A 24847-nucleotide genomic window follows, 5' to 3' on the forward strand; every position below is an offset into this window, starting at 1 on the left:
TTCACAGTGAAATTCGTTAGGAGGTGATAATTTCGGGATCACATTATAGGAAGCCATTGCAATATGAAGTGCTTGAGCGGCACTTTCGTTCACTGGTGCATGGGTATTATTTGAAAACCATAATTTAAAAACTGAGCCACTGAGATTACTCCTGCCTCTTATTAAATGAAGGATTAGCAGCACTTCATTTGCCCAGAGAAGCAGATGGCTGTCAGGCATTTTTGCTGTATAATACATAAAGATTTTAATGACGACCATATTGAGGGTGGAGATATAGATTGTATTTGTTTATTGAAGCACTTTTATATCTTCATGGCAATATGCACATTTCAAGCTAAATGTGCCCCACAAGAGGTCTTGCCCTGTTGCGTCCTTTTCTTTGAAAGAACCATGCCTATGAAAACATCATACAATGGGTGCTTTATTGGGGCAAATACAAACCGGAGCGAAATCCTGCCCTTCAGCGGAGGCAGCCAGCACATGGAGGATGAGCCGGGTTCTGCTCAATGTCTCCGCTGTAACAGGAGTCTGTCTGGTCATGGGCAGGAGACCCTCCCAGTGGGCCCGTGGGCAGAGGCCTCCAAACTGTGAGCACACTGCCCTGCTTTGCCACTACTATGACCAGAAGCAAAGTGCACGCTGGCCAGCTGCTAGCTAGAGCTTGCTGCTGATGTAAGAAGAATTGCTAGCAGACTGCAGTGTGGTGTGTGTCTGTATTCCAGCTACAGGGCATGGGGAGCCCCTGGGTCCCTTGTCTGGAGAACTCATGTCCAGCAGTGTACTGTCCTGTGTTGCTGAATACACAGAAGTAGCAACTCCTTGGGTTTTCTTCCCCCCAGGTCTTTTGCATCGGCGCGGGATTGGGCAGGATCTAACCTTGGCGGTGTGGTTTTAATGATATGTTGGAAAAATACAACAAAGCAGAGATTCAGACATACTGAGGGTTTCAAGCATTTCAAGTTTGTTTGCCAAAATAGTTTGTGCCGTTTATATGCTTTGCTGCCTTTTTCTGTGGTTTTTTTATAAGCTTTCTGTGGTTTTTAACTGCAGATAAGAAGGAATCAAGTATGTGCACTACCAGGGCTTATGTCTGTTTATTGAAAATCTGCTGTGGAGAACTTGTGCTACCTTCCCTGCAGCCTCCACAGTCCTCTCAAAACCTCCCTGTGAAACCCCTGTGTTCCATCACAGGTTTGGGGCCAATATTAGTATTAACGATCATATCTAACCAGATCTTCCCGGGTGGTGAGGTCGGGCAGAGTAGGAGTCGTGAGTAGGGTACTGTATGGATGTCTTAGCCCCACGCCCTTCTTCCTGTCTTTTGCCTGTCCATTCCCACAGTTGACTCACACGTCCATCACCACCTTCTCTCTGTTGAGAGTTAGGAAGAATCTTTGCACCTGATTCTCATCTACACTAGAATCCCTTTTTACTGGCAGAGCTGTGTAAAGGGGTCATAGTGTATGTCTGTACTTAATCCTGGAGTGTGACAGCAGCTCGACTAGCATATCCAAGCTAGCTTTCCTCTGTCTAGTTCTGGTCATGGAGAAGTGAAGCCATAACAGCGTGGGCTATCCGAGCCCACCCGTAATCCTGGATAATTACTCACAAAGCTAGGCTGCACGGAAGCCTACGCTGCCACAGCTTTACTGCTCTGGTAGTTCAGCTGGCTTGGGCACATCTACCCAAGCTGCAGTCACACTCTGTGATTGCAATATAGACACACCCTTTGTGTGAATGAGACTCAGACCTTTTCCTGAGGGCAGGATATCCTGTAACCTACTGCAGGGTTTCTTAGGCACCTGGTGCAGGCCACTAGCAGAGACGTGGCTAGATCCATCAGTCTAATAATGATACAGCTGTTGGTTTATTCCACACTATCAAGACTCTTCCTAGCTATGAAAACATCGAGAATTCTGGTGGTATTGGCACCTTAAAGACTAACAGATTTATTTGGGCATAAGCTTTCATGAGTACACCCCCCACTTCTTCAGATGCATGGAGTCTCCGGACTCCTCGTTGTTTTTGTGGATACAGACTAACACGGCTACCCCTCTGATTCCTAGCTATGGTAACTTTTCAGAAGGTGTTGGCTAGTGGATACACTTTGGTCTCTTGGATTTAAATGCATGATTTACTTACTTGAACCTTCTTTGGACTCAATCCTGCAGAGTGGCCAAGCACCTAGGCTTGTTGCTGTTTGGGCCAGAGAGTTGAGGGCTGTGGGGAAGAAGTTCTGGTTCTTCACATCCGCCGTCAGAATCCAACAATATCAGCCTTCCGTGCAGACTCCAGTGCTCCTCTGTGTGCTGTGGTGTGACGTGCTCGTTTGGTACTCACTTGCAGACTCTGCATCATATGTTTCCCTTACATGTAAAAAACCCACAGAAGGGAGGGGGAAATAATTTGGAACAGCAAGGTTCATCACATACTCCCACCCTGCCTCTTTGTGATGTGGGGTTGGCTGTGGATTCTTAGCTGCCATGTAATGGTGCGTGAGGAACGCCTGAGGCCTGGGATCGATGGGAAAATGAAAAGCCTTTGGGTCTCTGGCCATCCTCGTGCAGCAGCCCTGACTCCATACCCCTTCCAGCATCCTCTCCAAAGCACTGTCAGCCCAGCTGATGTGATGCTATTGGATGGACAAAGTCTGCAATCTTGCAGGGGAGACAGTGTCACCTCAATGGTGGTCATAGGGACCATGTTGCTCTAAGCAGCAGCATCTTACGCAACTGAGACGAGGGTAATTTACTCAACTACCAGCCACATCCCTTTTCCCAGTATGCATCACAGAACATGTGTTGTTGGCGTTAGTTGCTGATCAGGTTATGTGCACTAAGGACAATGTATGACATAGTAGTGTTTCACTTCTGCATGATACTGGATCAACTAATTTTTTCTCCCCTACATGCCTGGAGCAGAGCCTAATATGGGAGCCCAAGATTGCATTCAGATCAATACAGTGGACAGTACATTCCCTGACATCAAATGAAGACTTGTCACAAAAAATATTTAATTGTGTTTTTTTGCGAAGGACGTTAGCAGCATTGTTTGGATTGTTATTGTCCGATGTGGGAAGTAACCTAACATGACAGGCGAAGTCTAATACAGTAACCAAACTGTGCATCTGAGACACGTCTTGGGATTACCCGTGATGTCCAGGGAATTGCTACACTTGCTTACAGCGTGACAGAGCCACCTCTGTGCCCGCTGGCAGAAATCCTCTGCTTACCACTGGCAGCACAAGAGCTCTGCTCGGGGCTCCATCTGCCCTGCTCTTTCTCTCTGCAAGCTAGAGATTGGCACAGCCCACTTCCTTACACTCTGCACTCAAGTGCTCAGCCCCTTGTCTTCTGGACACCTGCAGCATACCCCAGTCTGTTGCCTCCATAGAAGTAATTCATCCTGGTTTACCAGCTTCACCTCAGTTCAGCATGCTGTTTAGCAGAAGGCACTTAGACATGTCTATAATAAAACCAAATGGAAGTTTATTTAACAAAGCTTGAGTTCAAGATTCAACTAAAAGCAAGTACAAGGAATTGGAAACAAGGATGCAGGTAAAAGAAAAACATGAAACACAATCTATAGCCTAACAACAAGTAACTTTCTTGTCTAATAAGTTATTTCTCACCCAGTGGTCAGTTCGTACAGTGCTTGTCCGGTCCAGAGAGTTGGGATCCACTTTTCATGAGACTTTTCTCTGGTAGAATGTTACCTGTTTAAAAGATAATATGTATGCCCTTTTTCAGTCGTGGGGCAGGTCTACACTACCGCTTAAGTGGATCTAACTTACATCTCTCAGGAGTGTGAAAAAGTCTGCACTGCCCCCCAGCGACGCAAGTTTTGTGCTGTCCACACTGGCATTGTGTTTCCTGCCAATATAAGCTTCTGCTTCTCAATGAGGTGGAGTAATTATGCCGACTTGCAGCTGTGCCAACGTAGCACTGTAGTGTAAACTTGCCCTCAGACATTTGTCTTTATCAGTGCTCAAGTCTGCATCTTCCCCAGCCTGTAAACACAAAGCTGGGCTGAGGCAATGGATGTCAATTGTTCCCAGACCAGAGGAAAAGCTCAGTGCAAACTCAGAAGCTTGTCTCTCTCGCTTACGCACGTTGGTCCAATAAAAGTTATCATTTCACCCACCGTGTCTCTCTAATTGTTCTCACTGTGGACTGAGTCAGGTCTGAGACCCACCCCACCTCAGGTGACAAGTTTCACCTACACTAGTTTTGGAAACCAGTATTCTACATGTCAGATAACTCTAAAAATGTTTTCTGTGTAAACATCCTGCAATAACCATGACAACCAGCTAGTGCTAAGCTTTTGGTAGAGATCCCACATAACCCCCTCCAGTGGCCTGTTGGTCACAGAAGTAATATTCCTGCCAGGGCATGTCTGTGTCACAGCATCCAACAGTTTTATATAATACATGGTGTGATGCGATTGATTACATGCATTAGAATTTCTGAAAGACAGAAAGTGGCCTCACTGAAGATCTTGTTGCTATTCCAACCTCTCCGACACTCTTAACTTTCTTAATTTCCTTGAGTGATTTATGTATTTATTTATTTCTAAGATTATAGTTCCCTGGCCTGTGCTTATGGGCACCCTGTTAATTAAAATAACCAATACAAAGACCAGTGTACAAGGCTACTTATATATAAATAAATATCCAACAAACTCCTTCAACTTTCAGCCCACCCTCTTTCTCAAGCACCCCACCCCCAATGTGTGCCTTTGCAGTGCACCCAGAACCTTAACAAATGTGGGCTCTGGCGGATCGAGGTTTGGAGCTGAGGACCCCCAGTCACCTCTTGTTTATATCCAGAGTTCAAGCACTTCCCCTGATCTCAATGGTGACCATTCACCATGGAGAGAGGTGTAGGATATAAACCAACAGTCATTGGGATGGCTGATGCAGTCCTTCACTCCTAGCTCAAACAGCTTTACATAGAATCACTGAATTGTAAGACTTAAAGGGACCTCAAGAGGTCATCTGGTCCAGTCCCCTGCACTCTAAGGACTAAGTATTATCTAGACCATCCCTGACAGGTGTTTGTCTAACCAACTCTTAAAAATCTCCAATGATGGAGATTTCACAACTTCCCTAGGAAATATATTCCAGTGCTTAACCACCCTGAGAGTTAGGAAGTTTTTCTTAATGTCCAACCTAAACCTCCCCTGCTGCAATTTAAGTCCATTGCTTCTTGTCCTGTCTTCAGAGGTTAAGAAAAACAATTTTTCTCCCTCTTCCTTGTAACAACTTCTTATGTACTTGAAAACTGTTATCATGCCCCCCCTCGGTCTTCCCTTCTTCAGAGCAAACAAACCTAATTTTTTTCAATCTTTCCTCATAGGTTATGGTTTCTAGACCTTTGATCATTTAGATGTATAAAAAAAAATCTCCTTTTTCATGACGGAATAAACACAGACTGGATGATTTGTCCTTGAGAGTATTTTGTCACTAAATAAAATCTTTAACTTGAGTTAAACGAAGGGGTAGATGGATGGATGGATGTAAATTGTTAACTCTTCTTGAGGGTAGAGGAGAATGGAGCCATCCTCTCTTAATATACTATCTGGTGTGACACCTTTTATAAAAGCTGGAAAAGCACTGAACACAATTTTTTAGTTTTAAACCTTCCCCCGCCCACTGTATTCTCCTTAAACTATTCATCCTTGAGTTGTTTGCTCCTGTTGTGTGTTTGAACGTGTGGAAAAATCTTACTTTTCCAGTCCACAAACAGTTATAAAACTGGAATGTTATTAAATATTCAAACCCAAACACACACAGCTAGCACAAGCCCCATTGCTGTTATGTCCTTTCAGAGCATACCAAACTCTGGTGCAACCACACCCTGCTCCAGAACTGCCCATTTCTTCAGCAGAGCTCAAATGGAGCAAGAGGAGGGTCCTAAGAACCTGGGCTAAGGTTTAAATTGATGAAATGGAAGAGCAAGAGACCAATCAGTTCCCGCACCTACCCTGGCTGACCAATGAGTAGATAGAGTCTCCAGAGGAGGAGCGGCCATCTTTGCATTCCCCCAGTATGTGCTCCCCTCTCTCTTCTACTGTGATATCCCCCAGTGATATTCTATGGGTTTTGTTGTGCCTTCCACCTCCAGTGGATGAGGCACCAAGAGCCCAGCAGAACAGAATTTGGGTAGCACGTAAACCATTTCCACCCTATGACCCTAGATAGATGTACTCTTATTTTTCTTTTCAGTGAAGCACCATGTATATTGCTGTATAAAATAAGATTTTTAACAGTAACAGTAGAATCATAGAATATCAGGGTTGGAAGGGACCTCAGGAGGTCATCTAGTCCAACCCCCTGCTCAAAGCAGGACCAATCCCCAACTAAATCATTCAGCAATATTTAGGTTGTAAGTCTACTTCTCATCATGAATGCAGATGTCCAAGATTAAGACTGGTGCATCTTTACCTATGAATACAGAAATCACATTATCTACAACAGAATCATTAACACGTCATAATTTGCCAACTCTTCTCACACCGTTACCATAGGTATCTCCTAATTCTAAGTACAGGGAGGAACTGTTAATTTCGGATGTCTCTGAGGTTTTCAGTGGTGCTCTGTAAAATGCTGAATTTTTAATGGTGAGCCATTGGGTGTGTCTTCTGTTGACTGGACTACGGCATATTCCTGCACAATTAGCTATAGCTCTCATTCAGAGCAAATTTGTGCAGTGTTCCTCTTGCCTCTCCTGTTGTCATTAGTTTTAAGGTGTGTTGTCTGTTTTGTTAGATGGATCACAACTTCTTTCTTAAACTTTGATACTGCAGCGGCTGACTTTGTGTGTCTCTGATTTTCGCTGGTGGGGCCATAGAAGGTGTTGGTTCTTTATCAGGGCTGTTTGTTGTCTTCTGTGTCCTTTCCTTCCCACGAAGGAGTGATTTTCAACAGACGCAAGCATGCTAGCAGCATTATATAAGCTACACCACTGAAGTCTGCATTACCATGCACCAGTGACTTGGTTCAGATTGACTGCACAACTAGTGACCTAATACAGTGCCACCTCATGACACAAGCAGGAGGGCAGACAGGAAATAGATCAGTGCCTCATCTACGGTAGGAACATCAAGTTTACCTGGTGACAACAGCAGTTTGAGAGCTGAATGTTAAAATCCCTGCCTGTATTGTGGTCTTAAGGAGAGGAAAGGGGCCCGCTATCTGCTGATTCTGTGCGAGGGTGACTGTGACCAGAGTCCCGTGGGAGCCAACTGAGGTCACTCAATTAGGGTGAACTGCAAAGAACAGGGCAGGCATTCCCCGAAGCTGGTGGACATTCCAATATGTAGATTTACCAAGCCAGCATAAAACAGCTTCTTTATTACCTCACTGATTGCCTAGAACATAGTTCCCTTAAAGTAACACAGACACCCAAGTCAAATATGATGAGGATTACTGAAAATGTTATTCATCATATAAAAAAGTTCTACCAATCCCAAAGAATTGGACACATTACCTCCCAGGTTAATGAATATTCCATATCTTACCCAAGTACACGCTTACAGCCAATTCTTATTAACTAAACTAAATTTTATTTAAAAAGAAAAGAGAGAGTATGGTTAAAAGATCAGTATACATACAGATATGATTACACTCTTGAAATTCAGATTCATAGCAGAGATGGTGAGCTTTGTAGTTGCAAAGAGTTCTTTTAGAATTTAGTCCATAGGTTATAGTCCAATGTCCAATATCATATTCAGGGTGTTCCAGTTTAGGACTGGGATCTCAATCTTGCGACTCAAACTTCCCCTGATGAAGCTTAAGTAGATCTGAGATAAAAAGGATTGGGACCCAAGAGTCTTTTATACAGTTTTCTAGCAGCCACTTGACCATAGAGTCCTGGGTGAACAATAGGCTTTTGCTGTAACCTTCTGTTTCCTAAACCTCACGGGTAATTAACTGCATGGATTATCATAAGATAATTTATCCATTAAGCAGTTTATCACAAACTTTAAAGAGACATATAGACAATGACATCATTGCATCCAAGATTCATCTAAATGTTAATATCCCCTTTTGATCTCTGAATCAATAGCTATAGTGACAGATAGGAGCTGTTTGTTTACATGGCCAGCATCTATAAGTAAACACATACAATTAGCATCACCTCTAATTCTCTAACAATACAGGTTTGCATTTCAAAGTTCTAGCCTATTTAGCATCCAATGGCCCTAATTACCATTCACATACTTTCTAACATGTCTTTAAAGGTTGGCTTTGGGTTAGTTAGCCTGCAAGCTGTTTAAGCCTTTCTGGTCATGTGTTATACTTTGTATAAGATTTGTTGCAGTTATATAACAGTGGTAGCAATAATGATTGTCATGGTTATATTTTAATTAGACAACATCACATTTAGGAATGGTGCATATAAAATGGAGTAGTGCAGTGCAGTGGAAGAGAAAGTGTAGGACATCCATCTCTTCCGAGATTCTACACAAGACTTCTGGGTGAAAAGTCTATATCTGCTCTGCAGGCATGGGTGGCGGGTGAACAAGCTGTTGGGGGCAGCTAGCCCCTTGCTCCTCCCCCTCTGCCTCCACCTCCCCCCCCCCGCCAGAGCCCAGAGTACCCCCCTCCCGGGCCCCCACCGGAGCGCTGGGTGAGTGGCGTGTTCCCAGCACCCCCAATACCGGGCAGGCAGCGTGGCATGGCCATAGCCCTAGCGCCCCCAGCTCCAGGCCTTGTCAGCACTGGCACCAGGCTTTCTTCCCCAGCCACTGTGCTCCAGAAGAGCGGGAAGGGAACTAGAAGTAGGCAAGAAAGTCCTGGGGGCAGAGCATGGGCAGGGCCATGTCAGGCTGTTTGGGGAGGCACAGCCTCCCCCAGCCTACGATACCCACCGCCTATGTCTTCAAGGGCCTGATCCAAAGAAGATTGAGTTGATGGGAGTCTTTCCATTGACTTCAATGGATTTTGGCTCAGGCCGTAAATTCTTCTTGGGATAGGCTGTAAGGTTATGGCACCAAAGCCTTTTAGTAGTGTACACATGTGCTGAATAAGGTTGTTCCAGCACTGAGGGAATCAGGTCTGCTAAAAAGGATGAAACTCATTGAAAGCACTATAGTGCCTGATAAACAGAATAGATCTATGTTACAGGATATGGGCTTTTCGGTAGCACATTAATATTAGTAACATGTTAATATTTTAACAGCCATGAATATTTACATTTGTATTTTAAAATAGCGGTGTATTTAAATCCTTCCCGTTGTTTTGTTGTTAATGAGGAAGGCCATCTTGATGATGATGATTTTATAAGTGCTGATGGCGTGCTTGGTTCTGTACAAGACCTAGACCCAAATCCTGTGAACACTTAGGGACCTGTGTGACTTTACTCACCTGAGCAGTCCACTCACGTCCAGTGGAAATACTCCCCTAGATAAAGTTGTGCAGGTTCATTTGATTTTTCAGGATTTGGGCAATGGATATCAAGACAGACCCTATCCTGAATAGTTTATTCTATCTAGAAATCTGTTTCAACCCTATTTCAATTAATAAAACTCTTATTTTATGCTGTGAGCGTGATCCAAAGGCAATGGAAAGATCTCTGATTGAGTTCAATGGACTTTGGGATCAGGCCCTGATTGCTTTTAAGACTGTAGTACACCTAAGTCATGTGCCTGTATTTTATCTGGTGTATATCAGAGGAAAAGATGTTTTACATATTTATATATATATATATATAACATTCACAAAATATAGCAATAACTGAAGTAAATTAATAATACTTCCTTTCATTTGGAAGAGGTATAGAAAAGTACCTGGCCAATACAGTACCATTAATCTATTCTCTTTTCTCCTTTCTCTCTTTACTTCTCTCTCTACAATAGAAGTGGAACAAAAAGGTAATTAAATACCTTTCAAATTATATATACTACTTATTTATAGGCTAAGTTATTTAACAGTTTAACGTTTAGTTGAAATACTTTTGTCATTAATTCTCACTTTTTTTTTTGTTAAAGTTTATTTAGTTTCTCTGCTGCTCAACTTCACAAGATAATATATATTTTTTGCTGAAAAGATTTACTGGTATAGTTTTCTTTCTCAATCTTCTACTCTAAAAGCATGATTATTTTTTTTAAAAGACCCTGTAGACACAGTGCCCCGTACATTAGCTACTGTAAAACAGTGTCACAGCTTCATTGGCTCCACGGAGCTCTATCAGTTTCTACTAGCTGAGGATGTGGCCCAAAATTTTGTGTATCGTTTGAATTTGTGATTTTTCCCATATTCTCTCTTTTTTCAGGGGGCTTAATCAGCTTCTGCACTGTTGAAAATAATTGGTTGACTTCTAAGCAAGAAGTGATAATTCAACTGCCCCGTATACCAGCCCCATGCTAATAGAAATGTCTAATGGGGCACTTGTGCCTGGCCAGTTGTTGTGTTTCAGGTCATCTTCATACCGCAATAACACACACAAGAACATTGACTCAATTGTAATATGTGATGAGCCCCCTCCAACTCACATTGAAGTCAATGGCAAAACTCCCATTGACCTGACTGAGAGTTCAGTCTGCCTCTTGGTATTGTGTCCAGAACTCATGTAGCTTTAAGTCATTCTTCCATGTCAGTCTGCATCAGCACAAGGGTCCACCCCTGGATCAGTTGCAGGATTAGGACCTTGGTGTGCACTTGAAATTTACTTTGTCGCCATCAATTTGTTTTTTATATTGTAATATCCCGTAGCACTCCCAGTGTGCCAACACACATATATTTGCAGTATATTCTTCCCTTAATACAAATGCATAACTCCAGTGAATAAGAGTTAATCTGGGCATCAAAGGGAGATTATAAACTAGACTGCACTGTATTTCGCTGTCACATACTGCAATCGTTTCACTGCTTGCCAGGTTGTGCTCTGGCCCACGCTGCGTGTACTGGACTGTAGCACATAGTTCTCCTTCAGCTTATCAGTCAAAGATCAGATTTAAGTGTTACTTTAATTCTTACATCGGCAAGGCACATGTGCGGTGCCTTCTCCTAACCTCTGTCCGTGCAACATATCACCCTAAAACCAAACCGAACCAGCTGATCCCTGTCCCATTTCCATTCCCATTCTGAAGTCTGAGCAGCAAAGCACAGCTAGCCAAACCGTTCCTGTATGCTCCTCTCATGTAACCGTAGAAGGTATATGTTTTAAATTTGAATACTACTGTGTTTAACAGGACATTTTTAACTGATTAAAATCTAGATCTTGGGTTCCTCTCCAGTGAACTTTATTCTTTTCCTTCCTTTCTTCCTTCCTTCCTCGCTTCCTGTCTTTTCTTTCTCCTCTCAGTATTCATCCATTGTTCATTTTTAATTGTGTGGACTGCATGTTCTGTGTGTTCTGTAGCAGCTTCAAAAATCTTATTGCTAGTTATGACCCATACAAGGGTATTTTTGTCTTCCTGTTTGCTTTCAGTGTTCCTTTGAGTTGCTGAGGGATTTGCCTCTGCTTTGCCATGGTACCTTTTAAATATTCAATTCCACCTGGGCTGTAAGGATGGGCGCTTTTTTTTAATTTCCATTTCTAGGGCAATCTTCAGCAGACTGTTCAAACTAAATATGTGGAACAATTCGCCAGAAATTTACCCCTTCACTTAGCAGGTATAGATATAGTGTAGAATATAATCTGAAAATACAAACCCATAAACCCTTTGGGAATACATATTCATTTCAGAGTTTAGAAAGGCGAATAGTCCAAGTAAGTACACCAGTAAAAATAGATTCCAAAGGCAGTAAGAAAATGAACTGATGTTAATTCAAAAGGCAGCAAAAATCAATATGGTCCTGTTCTAGACCACACACTGCCCGTGGTGAAGGTAATCTGCAAATAGACTACATTTGTTGTGGGCTGATCGTACTCTGCTGCAGAGCTATAAACTATTAGAAGTTAATACCAAACCATCAGAGCTCTTTTTAACTTTCTTTTTTTGTGTTTAACTCTCTTCCCCTCCAACAGTTTTTCTTTGTCCTGGCCTACTAAAAGGTGTATACCAGAGTGAACATTTATTTGAGTCAGACCATCAGTCTGGGGCTTGGTGCAAGGACCCTCTACAGGCTTCTGACAAGATTTATTACATGCCCTGGACCCCATACAGAACGGACACCCTGACGGAGTATTCTTCCAAGGATGATTTCATAGCTGGGAGACCAACGACTACCTATAAACTCCCTCACCGGGTAGATGGCACTGGATTTGTAGTGTACGATGGGGCTTTGTTCTTCAACAAGGAGCGAACCAGGAATATAGTCAAGTTTGACTTGAGGACAAGAATAAAAAGTGGGGAGGCTATCATAGCAAATGCCAATTACCATGACACCTCTCCTTACAGGTGGGGAGGCAAGTCTGACATAGACCTGGCGGTTGATGAGAACGGGCTATGGGTAATCTATGCAACCGAACAAAACAATGGCAAAATTGTCATTAGCCAGTTAAACCCTTACACCTTAAGGATCGAAGGGACGTGGGATACAGCCTATGACAAAAGGTCAGCTTCCAACGCTTTCATGATCTGTGGGATTTTATATGTGGTTAAGTCTGTGTATGAAGATGACGACAATGAAGCCACAGGAAATAAGATAGACTATATTTACAATACTGACCAAAGCAAGGATAGTCTGGTGGATGTTGCCTTTCCAAACTCTTACCAGTACATCGCTGCTGTGGATTATAACCCCAGGGACAACCTCCTTTATGTATGGAACAACTATCATGTGGTGAAATATTCTTTGGATTTTGGACCACTGGACAGCAGATCAGGTAAGGTTCTGTGCTAAGTTTTGCTTTTGGCTTCCATTATCTATAACCTGAAGCTGGTTTGTTTTTTCTGTGAAGTTAAAGTATATTTGTCTTTGATTGCATGTGTGTGTGCATGACTTAAGGCCTAATTCTCCTCACGCTTAATGCTTAGCTGCTTCAAAGAGACATTTTACTGTTTACAGAACATTTTCTGTATAGCCTACTTTGAAAATAAATGGAAATGGGAATAAATTGTCAGTGATAAGCCTGAGCCAATCTCCAGATGTCTAAGTTCCTGTTCAGATCATCAGAATCAACAGTGGAGATGCCTGTTCCATTGCATTTATTCTATCCATGAATCCCCTTTGCTTTTATGACCATGCCAGAACATTACTTTTGTGAAACATAGCTCAGATGTTGCTCTTATTGTAAATACCATGGGGCAGACCCTCAGCTGGTTTAAATCAGCGTGGCTGCAATGAAGTCAATGAAATGTTAAAGAATGTCATGAGCTGAGAATCTGTCCCCAGAGATGTGCAAACATACAAACATAAAAACAAACAAACAGTTGTTTGAGTCTTTGCTTTCCTTGAGATAAGCAATTCTTTTTACCTTCTCTTAAAACAGTCTAGAGGAATAAGTCATTTAATTGCATCAATTTGTTTCCCCCCCCAATTAATACTTTTTTGTGGACTTTAATTGAAAGGTACATCTCCAAATGTAGCTTGTATACACACTGGAGAGCATTGCCATAAAAATATTTTGTACATGTGATTGCTGAAGTGAAACAATAGGCCTTTACTCCTTACAGGGGATCAGTGGCAAAGGATCATGGGAATGTGTCAGCTTGCCCTCTATAGTGGTTTAATGAAGTAGACAAGGGGGCACATTGAAATCTTAGATCTGTAACAAAGTCAAATTAAATTCAATTGAGCTGGAGACAGCCGGTTCAGTGCTTTTTACAGAGTGAAACCGAATATTGATTTTTCTCAAAAATTGCTAATTAATTGCTGCTTTTTAAGGAGTTACCTCTGTTTGTTATTTTATTGGGAGTTGGGTTCAATTACTGTAAAGGAATCTTTTGAAGAAAGGTCTGCTTAGGGTCCACAAAACCTATGAAGCTGATTGTTAACGCATATCTCCAGGAGGTTATATCGGATAGAAGGAAATGGTCTATCCCTCCTGCTCTTCAGTCTCTAAAGGGGCCATTCGCTTCATGGGTGCCTGTCGGTGGATTGGTCCCTTCTTACAAAGATCTTCTGCTAGTCTGTTTCCTTGCCTGTTGGGTGGAAGTAACATTGAAAACGACTCTGCACTTCCATCAGTATTCTCCATAACAAATGCTCCAAGAACGTCAACTAAAATAATAGTAAAAAGAAAAGGAGTACTTGTGGCACCTTAGAGACTAACCAATTTATTTGAGCATGAGCTTTCGTGAGCTACAGCTCACTTCATCAGCTCACGAAAGCTCATGCTCAAATAAATTGGTTAGTCTCTAAGGTGCCACAAGTACTCCTTTTCTTTTTGCGAATACAGACTAACACGGCTGTTCCTCTGAAACCTAAAATAATAGTGTGCATGTTCTGGTGTACTGCTTGCAACATCATGCTCCAGAATTGAGCTGAGGACAAAATTGTGAGTGGTGTACATGAAATGAAGACCCTTCCCTGTACCTTTTATGATCCTAACGTTAACCGGAGCTATTTATTCTGATCACCACCATCTGGTGACCCAGCTGGCATAAATCATCTAAAAAAACCCCACCCTTGTCTCCTGCTGTACTGCTGGAGTAAAACAAGGATGGTGTTTGGACAGTTACGCCCACTTCGGGGGGTGGGGCTGCTTATTCTCCACAGCAGCAAAGCTGCCCCTGCCTCCTCACCGGGGAGTAGTCCTTCAGAGCTGTAATTGCCCCTACTCATTACGTGGGGTCCTTCGCTCTGCTCTGTACCCCTGTAAGAGACAGCTACCGTCTGGTCTGCTGACGTTTGAGGCTGTTGGTGTAAGTAAATGCTACTCAGCGTGACTGAGACCTGCAGAATTGATCCCTTAAGCCCTAGCCCTTCCCATAACAAAACGCTGGGATTAGAAATAATAATGTTACTTGTCAGGATTCAAGGCCATGCGTCAAGTTCCACTCTGTTACCGCAGTGGGAATCCAGAGTAATCTCACTGGCTTCAGCAGCGTTATTCTGGATTTACACCAGTGTCACTGGGAGCAGAATGATTTGACCAGAGCAAGCTGTCCATGAACATATGTTCACCCTCTAGAGAAGAATTTTCTGTTGGATTTTAGGTGTAATTCATGCTGGGACATACATATGCAGGGTTCAGGGTCTAGTCCAATGCAGTCCTTTTTGACACAGATGGACTTCTGCCACTAGTGAGAGTTGGGGGAGGGAATGTAGTTTCTCCTGTATGCTCTTGCAGTAAGGAGTGTAGGGCTCTTGGTGTCGTATTATTGCAGGAAGTTAGTTACATATGACACTGTGCGGGACACGGTGTCAATTTTGAACCGCTACAGTCAAACCAATGAACTTCTTAATCCATTTCTCAAGACATGTACAGTTTCTGTTTTCTGGGCAGGTAAAACAATATAACATATATTCTGCTTACCTCTAATTTGGCAGAGCTGAAAACAGGTTGGTTTAGGCTATGCCTTCACTGCAGTTAACTTGAGATATCTACACTTCAGTTAGCCTAGCTTGAGTCACAGCAGCCAGGCTGCAAAATAACTCTCTTTGAGCTGCACTGAATGATGGGAGCAGTTGCTGATTTGTGCTAACTCAAGCTGTTGCTAGATCCCTGCTGGGCCAGCAGGCTTGAATTTAAAGTGCTATCACACTCCAGCTAAAGATTCTTGCCTGTGTGTGGGAGTTGGGTTCGGGGCAGCACTTGAGTTAACTCTTCAATGAAGACAAGCCCTTAAGCTCACCCTGGATACAATGGTGGTGACATTTGTTGGCAGGGGAAACCTTTTGAGGAAGTGTCAGTTGTTGTGGGTTCACTCTTAGTTGCGAGGGCATTAGCTCTCTGGGTGTTAAAATGCTTTGCTTTCTCAAGCTCTTACTAGACTCATCCACTGCTCCTAGCACTTCAAGAAACAGAGGTGGATGGAAATGCCCACAGTTGGTTGGAGATTGCTTCCTTTGCTCATGGCAGTGGTCCACACCTTTGTCAGTCAACAGCCAAGCTTCTGTGAAGTGTTCTAGCCAGGCTAACTCGGAAGGCCCTTAAGCAGCTTGAATTATTATTGAATGGGGCTGCCTTGCCTTTTAGGTAGGACAGAGGCCACCAAGAGCATGTTACAACTGTACTGCCTAATCCAAACTGATTGCAGATCCTTTTTCTGATGTTGATTACTATCTGCAAACTCTAAATGGTCTAGCACCAAATTACCTTAGAGACCACTCATGAGCCCAGATGTGACACCTGAAACCTGCCCTCCTTAGAGGGAAACCTCCCGGAGCAAGATTGGCTGGTATGTAGAATTATCTCCTGCTGGAAATCTGTCAGAGTCTAAGCATATCTATTTTTAGAACATGATGCAAGATTCACGTTTTCATTCAGCCTTTTTTTAGTAACTGTGAGTGTTGGAATTTCCTTGGCAGTCAGTTTCCTAGCTGGAAACCCTCCACTCTGATTCTGGTCTGTTCAGGACAGCTGATTAGCTTGCTTTAGTGGGCTTAGAAATATATGCTTCCTGTTTTGGAGGAAATGTTTTATTCTCTTGATCTAAGTTATGTCCAGGAGCCCATCCATTACAGTGCTGTGTACCTGACAAACATGTGAAATTAATAAATAGTTTTGCCCATCTGGCAAGAGGTAGCATTCATATAATGTCTACATGTGTGTTGTAGACTTCTATATATTGTATATTAGCACTGTGTTTTACCAGGTATGCAATGAAATGTGGTACTAAACTATTGTATCTACCTTTGACATTTAAAAAATCACAGAATGCATGTTAAACTTTTATACCCTAGGTTTGTGTTTAATATTGGAATATGCTCTCTTGACATATGATGGCAACCATTTAATTCAGTAAATTATTCTGCTTCTTCTTTATCCTCTTTTTTTAAGCAGGTTTACAATGTAGATAAGGTGAACCCTCTGTCCTTAAAATATGCTAATTAAGTGCATTTGCGTCTCAGTTAAAAGATGTGGCAGTATAGTGATGAATAAGAACTTTAAACACATATGACACCTCGTTAAAATGTAATTTTCACATCATACATCTGAGCCCTTTACTTTGACAGCTGAGTAATGTGAATGGTGGGCAGAGAATCCTGAACATTTTCAAAGCAGTCACGTGCTAATAGGTGCAGGAAAGCGGCTTCCTGCATTGTTCAGCTTGAAACATCTTTGCCAGGGAAATACATCAAGAGAGCCGTAGAATTTTAAATCATGCTTGCGTACAGGATATGAATTGCTACAGTTTCAAGATCCCCATGTGATAAGACACATTTCCTGTCTCTGAAATTTAATCCACGCTGCATTTCAAAATCCGTACTGAACCTTGGTGCTGTACATCTCCTTATGCTGGATGGGGGCAATATTTCAGTGGCTGCTAGTTGTTAATTGCAGATGATTCTGTATTTTTATTTTCCAGTTGCTTTCCTCTGAGCATCCCTAGCTCTCCTCTCCAGCTCTTCTTCACTGCTCGTGGCAGTGGCTGCTGGCTTTCATACATTATTGCTGGAATCATAAAACAAAGCCCAGCTATTGCTTACAGTAGCAGTCACATGGATGTTTATGATGAGCTAAATTGTTTGCTTATAGTCTTTAATACCTCCCTTTTTGTGACTGTGTCCCAGTAATTGAAGATGGTTACCCTTTAAATAAATCTTGTTCCTTTCTGCTGTGTAGCCAGAAAGGTATGTCAATCCTGGCAAGGTCAAGAATTCAGTTCAACTGATTCACTGTGTTTGGAATGACACTGGTACCTCAGTGGTAATTTGTTGGTCTAGCTACTTATTTAAAAGGACCAAACTAAGGAGATAATGCCCAAAGACCAGTTAATAAATTTGTTGGATGTTATGGCGTATCTGTCTTTTTCTCTTCTTCTTTTACTCATTAAAAATGGTGCTTGTTAAAAATGATAAGGTAGTACTATGGGCAGCTCTTCTTATAATGACAAGGAGTCCGGTGGCACCTTAAAGATTAACAGATTTATTTGGGCAGAAGCTTACTTGGGTAAAAAAGCACTTCTTCAGATGCATAGCGTGAAAATTACAGATGCGGGCATTATATACGGACACATGAAGAGAAGGGAGTTACCTCACAAGTGGAGAACCAGTGTTGACAGGGCCACTTCGGTCGGTGTGGATGTTGTCCACTCCCAATAACTGATGAGGAGGTGTCAATTCCAGGAGAGGCAAAGCTGCTTTTGTAGTGAGCCAGCCACTCCCAGTCCCTATTCAAGCCCAAATTAAGGTGTTAAATTTGCAAATGAATTTTAATTCTGCAGTTTCTCTTTGAATTTTTTTTGTTCAAGTATAGCTACTTTCAAATCTGTTATAGAATATCCAGGAAGATCTTATAATGGTCATCCTGCCATTCAGCAACCAAAGCTGGAATGGGAACTTTCTTCTGTTCTGTCTTCTCATGCGAACGCTCACATTCCTGAAGGGTGAGATCCCCAATATTCCAAATGCTCCTTTTGTGGAGCTGCTCAGACGTTTTACTAGAACTTGGCTCACGCAAAGTGAGCGTCTTCTCGGCCTGTCCAGGAAAAACAGATATGTGGCTTCTTGCTCCCCCAAAATAAAAACATCCTTCTATAAATGGGGCTGCAGAATGGGAAATAGCTTTGCCAAGGGGAGATTATGTTACACTAATAAAATAATGCCAATAGGATCTTATAAGAGGGATAAGGCAAAATGCCGCATTTATTATAAATACAACAGAAAATTAGCAAATGCAATCACTATCACTATTCATTCATACAAACATTCACACAGGTTCTGCAAAGTTGTTATAGTTACCAGCCTAAAGGTTGCTCGTGCCAAGTCACTGGCCAGGTGGCCTGGACACAAGGGTGGAGCCAAGTTGTTGTCAGATGCGCAGCCGATGCTCCTGGAGGGTGGTCGCAGAACCAGACTCAAAGAACCCAGTCCCTTGGTTCTGTCTTTATAGGTCTTTGGCCCAATACAAGTCTATGGAGGTTGCTTCATCATGCTGACATTGCATTCAAAATGATCATTAATCAGTTTAATCAGCAGATGGTACATTCATGACGGCTGGGTGTTACCTTCAGTTCTTCTGTCCTTCCTTGATACGCTCAGGTGGATTCTGCTTTGCCTGCCACGGATCATCCGGTTATCTCCACTCTGCATTCTCTTCGGCCCATCGATACTGGAGTTATAATTCTTAGGTGTAGGCTGGCACAATCACCTAACCAATCAATTACCTGTTTCAAACACTCACTCCCATACACTCATCATTCTTCCATTTCAAATGCAATTTCATGACTTTCAGGGTGTAACCAATTTAATCCAATTCCCTTTCCCTCTGTCATTATACAAAAATCTACATAGACATGATAAAGCACCCAAGGGGTGAGAGTATCAGAGTGTTGCTTCAAAGAGCAGCATTGTTTTCTCAAAGTTCTTACCATGCCTTGGTACAGACTCTCTGTCTTGTAACGGCCATTCTTATCACTTTCTAACACAAACTTTAACTCAGTCCCCGTAACAGGCTGAGATAATTAGCGCTTTGGCCTTGCAATTCTTACAGAGGTAAGCTCAAAATGGGAATATGGTTTGTTAAGGGACAGAATGAGATAGAAAGAAAGTAAGAAAAAATCCTTATAACATATATATCTATATCATAGAATCATAGAATATCAGGGTTGGAAGGGACCTCAGGTCATCTAGTCCAACCCCCTGCTCAAAGCAGGACCAATCCCCAACTAAATCATTATAGTCCATTCATCCAGCCCATACTTCTTTAACTTGCTGGCAAGAATACTGTGGGAGACGGTGTCAAAACCTTTGCTAAAGTCAAGGAACAGCACGTCCACTGATTTCCCCTCATCCACAGAGCCAGTTATATCGTCATAGAAGGCAATTGGATTAGTCAGGCATGACTTGCTCTTGCTGAATCCATGCTGACTGTTCCTGATCCCTTTCCTCTCCTCTAAGTGCTTCAGAATTGATTCCTTGAGGACCTGCTCCATGATTTTTCCAGGGACGGAGGTGAGGCTGACTGGCCTGTAGTTCCCAGGATCCTCCTCCTTCCCTTTTTTAAAGATGGGCACTACATTAGCCTTTTTCCAGTTGTCCGGGACTTCCCCCGTTCGCCATGATTTTTCAAAGATAATGGCCAATGGCTCTGCAATCACATCCGCCAACTCCTTTAGCACTCTCAGATGCAGCGCATCCGGCCCCATGGACTTGTGCTCGTCCAGCTTTTCTAAATAGTCCCAAACCACTTTTTTCTCCACAGAGGGCTGGTCACCTCCTCCCCATGCTGTGCTGTCCAGTGCAGTAGTCTGGGAGCTGACCTTGTTCGCGAAGAGAGGGGCAAAAAAAGCATTGACTACGTTAGCTTTTTCCATATCCTCTGTCACTAGGTTGCCTCCCTCATTCAGTAAGGGGCCCACACTTTCCTTGACTTTCTTCTTGTTGCTAACATACCTGAAGAAACCCTTCTTGTTACTCTTAACATCTCTTGCTAACTGCAACTCCAGGTGTGATTTGGCCTTCCTGATTTCACTCCTGCATGCCCGAGCAATATTTTTATACTCCTCCCTGGTCATTTGTCCAAACTTCCACTTCTTGTAAGCTTCTTTTTTGTGTTTAAGATCAGCAAGGATTTCACTGTTAAGCCAAGCTGGTCGCCTGCCATATTTGCTATTCTTTCTACACATCGGGATAGTTTTTCCCTGTAACCTCAATAAGGATTCTTTAAAATACAGCCAGCCATCCTGGACTCCTTTCCCCCTCATGTTATTCTTTCAGGGGATCCTGCCCATCAGTTCCATGAGGGAGTCAAGGTCTGCTTTTCTGAAGTCCAGGGTCCGTATTCTGCTGCTCTCCTTTCCTCCCTGTGTCAGGATCCTGAACTCGACCATCTCATGGTCACTGCCTCCCAGGTTCCCATCCACTTTAGCTTCCCCTACTAATTCTTCCCAGTTTGTGAGCAGCAGGTCAAGAAGAGCTCTGCCCCTAGTTGGTTCCTCCAGCACTAGCACCAGGAAATTGTCCCCTACACTTTCCAAAAACTTCCTGGATTGTCTGTGCACCGCTGTATTGCTCTACCAGCAGATATCAGGGTGATTGAAGTCTCCCATAAGAACTAGGGCCTGCGATCTAGTAACTTCTGCGAGTTGCCGGAAGAAAGCCTCGTCCACCTCATCCCCCTGGTCTGGTGGTCTATAGTAGACTCCCACCACGACCTCACCCTTGTTGCTCACACTTCTAAACTTAATCCAGAGACTCTCAGGTTTTTCTGCAGTTTCATACTTGAGCTCTGAGCAGTCATACTGCTTCCTTACATACAATGCAACTCCCTCACCTTTTCTGCCCTGCCTGTCCTTCCTGAACAGTTTATATCCATCCATGACAGTACTCCAGTCATGTGAGTTATTCCACCAGGTCTCTGTTATTCCAATCACATCATAATTCCTTGACTGTGCCAGGACTTTCAGTTCTCCTTGCTTGTTTCCCAGGCTTCTTGCATTTGTGTATAGGCACTTGAGATAACTCGCTGATTGTCCCTCTTTCTCAGTATGAGGCAGGAGCCCTCCCCTCTCACGTGCTCCTGCTCGTGCTTCCTCCCGGTATCCCGCTTCGTCAATTACCTCAGGGCTTTGGTCTCCTTCCCCCGTTGAACCTAGTTTAAAGCCGTCCTCATGAGGTTAGCCAGCCTGCTTGCGAAAATGCTCTTCCCTCTCTTCGTTCAGTGGAGCCCATCTCTGCTGAGCACTCCTCCTTCTTGGAACACCATCCCATGGTCAAAGAATCCAAAGCTTTCTCTCCGACACCACCTGCGTAGCCATTGGTTGACTTCCACGATTCGACGGTCTTTACCTAGGCTTTTTCCTTCAACAGGGAGGATGGACAAGAACACCACTTGCACCTCAAGCTCCTTTATCCTTCTTTCCAGAGCCACATACTCTGCAGTGATCCACTTAAGGTCATTCTTGGCAGTATCATTGGTGCCCACGTGGAGAAGCAGGAGGGGTGGCGATCCGAGGGCTTGATGAGTCTCAGCAGTCTCTCCATCACATCGTGAATCCTAGCTCCTGGCAAGCAGCAGACTTCTTGGTTTTCCCGGTCAGGGCGGCAGATAGATGTCTCAGTCCCCCTTAGGAGAGAGTCCCCAAACACCACCACCCGCCTCCTTCTCTTGGGAGCGGTGGTCGTGGAACCCGCAATCCTAGGACAGTGCATCTCATGCCTTCCAATCGGCGGAGTCTCCTTCTGATCCCTTCCCTCAGAAGTATCATCTAGTCTACTCTCCGCATTAGTACCTGTGGAGAGAACATGAAAACAGTTACTTACCTGTGTCTGCGTTGCTGGTACATGGACGCTCCCCTTTCTTCTTCTGGAGGTCACATGCTGCCAAATTTCTTCACCGTCCTCCTGTCCCCGCAGTGCAGCCTACTCTGAATCTTCAGTACGTTGTGTCCGTAGAAGCATATCCTGACATCTGTCCAGGAAATCTTCAGTTTCTCTTATGCAATGCAGGGCCGATACCTGTAGCTCCAGACCTTGAACCTTCTCTTCCAATTTGGAGACCAGCTTGCACTTTCATAGATTCATAGATGCTAAGGTCAGAAGGATCCATTATGAGCATCTAGTCTGACCTCCTGCAGAATGCAGGCCACAGAATGTCACCCACCCACTCCTGCGAAAAACCTCTCACCTATGTCTGAGCTATTGAAGTCCTCAAATCGTGGTTTAAAGACTTTAAGGAGCAGAGAATCCTCCAGCAAGTGACCTGTGCCCCAGACAAAGTCGCTTCTGTACTGTGGAAGAAAGACAAACATGGCACATCCAGTGACGGTCACAACAGCTGAACACTCCCAATCCATATTACTTTCCTTCTATGAGCTTCGTCAGGAGTTGTAGTAACTACTCAGAGAAGCCGGCAAGATGTAAGCCTCAGTGGGCTCTCCCCGGGAGAACTCCCAGGCAAACTCCCTCTGTTAGCCTCTCTGCTGTATATCAAACTAAGGCCTACCACTGCTTCTTATTTATAAATGCAGGGGTGATCCAACAATAGAGGGTTCATAGTGTTCCCTCAATCACTACTCTTCTCACTGTGCTCGTATTCACATCGTCCTGAAGAAAATGTCACAGCAGCCCTGCCAGTGAGAGAGCCGGACACATATTTTGCTGCTCCGAAGACCCAGCTGTATCTCTCTAGGGTTTAAATAACACCATTGTAAAGAAATGTAAATTCACCATCTAAAAACAGGAAATAGTTAAATGTGTTTTCCTTTCACTGGTTACTTATGATCATTTGTGTATATCTACATGCTACACCTCAGCAGTATGGTATCTTTTAGTGAGGGCTGAGGTTTGATGATCATTTATTTCCCCCCAGAATAACTTTTTCATACCTGCTCCCAACAGGGTGGATTTGATTTAAATCATGGTTTAAATCACTAGTCAGAAAGACTCAATTTAATCATGGATTTCTACATAAAAGTGCATTCTTGTTGGTTGTTGTAACCTTAATACATATTTTTCACAACTCCGAGATAGATGTATTTCATTTTTAGAAGGTACACACTATACATTTTTAAAGTGATTTATTTTGAAAACTTTTCAGATTAGTTTTATAGCTATATCAGAAAATGAATGATTGTTTGGTTATTTCATTTACCAAAGGTAATTGAAGCAGATATTTATGAAGTCATTGGGAGGTGAACTATCTCCAATTCAACAGGTTAATCATTAAAATTTGGAGGATTTTCTTGCCATGCTGTATTAGGAGGAGAACATCACCAGAGAGACACTCAAATTGTTTTATTTAACTAAAACAACGTTACGTATTCTGGATTTTTTCTTCAACAGCAAACATAGAATATTTTAACAAAATAAGCATATGAATTTTTGAATTGAGTTAAAAGAAAAGGGGTACTTGTGGCACCTTAGAGACTAACCAATTTATTTGAGCATAAGCTTTTGTGAGCTACAGCTCACTTCATCGGATGCATAAAAGTGGAAAATGCAGTGAGGATGTTTTTATACACACAGACCATGAAAAAATGGGTGTTTATCACTTCAAAAGGTTTTCTCTCCCCCCACCCCAGTCCCCCACTGGCAATAGCCCACCCAACGTGATCACTCTCCTCACAATGTGTATGACAATCAAGGTGGGCCATCCCCAGCACAAATCCAGGCCCTCTCTCCCCCCACCCCACTCCCCCGCTGGCAACAGCCCATCCAAAGTGATCACTCTCCTCACAATGTGCATGACAATCAAGGTGGGCCATTTCCAGCACAAATCCAGGGTTTAACAAGAACGTCTGAGGAACGGGGGGGGGGGGGGGAACAAGGGGAAATAGGTTACCTTGCATAATGACTTAGCCACTCCCAGTCTCTATTCAAGCCTGTGCTGGAAATCCCCCCCCACACCCCGACCACCACACACACTGCAAGGAGAGCGACCACCCCTGATAAGCCACGACCAGCAGGAGAGTGGGGTGGGGAGAAAGAAAACCCGGACCTGCACTGGAAATGGCCCACCTGCACCCCACTCTCCTGCTGGTGGTGGCTTATCTGGAGTGATCGCTCTCCTTACAATGTGTGTGGTGGTTGGGGTGGGCCATTTCCAGCGTAGGTCCGGGTTTTCTCTTCCCTCACCCCACTCTCCTGCTGGTAGTGGCTTATCTGTCGTGGTCGCTCTCCTTGCAGTGTGTGTGTGTGTGTGGGGGGGGGGGGGCATTTCCAGCACAGGCTTGAATAGAGACTGGGAGCGGCTAAGTCATTATGCAAGGTAACCTATTTCCCCTTGTTTTTTCCTACCCCCCCGTTCCTCAGACGTTCTTGTTAAACCCTGGATTTGTGCTGGAAATGGCCCACCTTGATTGTCATGCACGTTGTGAGGAGAGTGATCACTTTGGATGGGCTGTT

At 43.4% G+C, this 24847-nt stretch overlaps 1 protein-coding gene across 30 annotated transcripts in view; it reads left to right on the forward strand.

Annotated features, from left to right (window-relative positions):
• Positions 1-24847, forward strand: part of ADGRL3 (adhesion G protein-coupled receptor L3) — an 809498-nt gene that overhangs the window by 477268 nt on the left and 307383 nt on the right. For 29 of the 30 annotated variants that reach the window (XM_073340228.1, XM_073340229.1, XM_073340219.1 and 26 more), the window contains one exon: positions 11976-12776. The exons of the other annotated variant lie outside the window; for it this stretch is intronic. In XM_073340228.1, coding sequence (XP_073196329.1) covers positions 11976-12776 — 801 coding nt within the window. The remainder of the gene's footprint in view (positions 1-11975; positions 12777-24847) is intronic. 30 annotated transcript variants of the gene reach the window in all.

The sequence above is a fragment of the Lepidochelys kempii genome, chromosome 4, assembly GCF_965140265.1.
Source record: "Lepidochelys kempii isolate rLepKem1 chromosome 4, rLepKem1.hap2, whole genome shotgun sequence".
Taxonomy (NCBI): Eukaryota; Metazoa; Chordata; order Testudines; family Cheloniidae; genus Lepidochelys; species Lepidochelys kempii.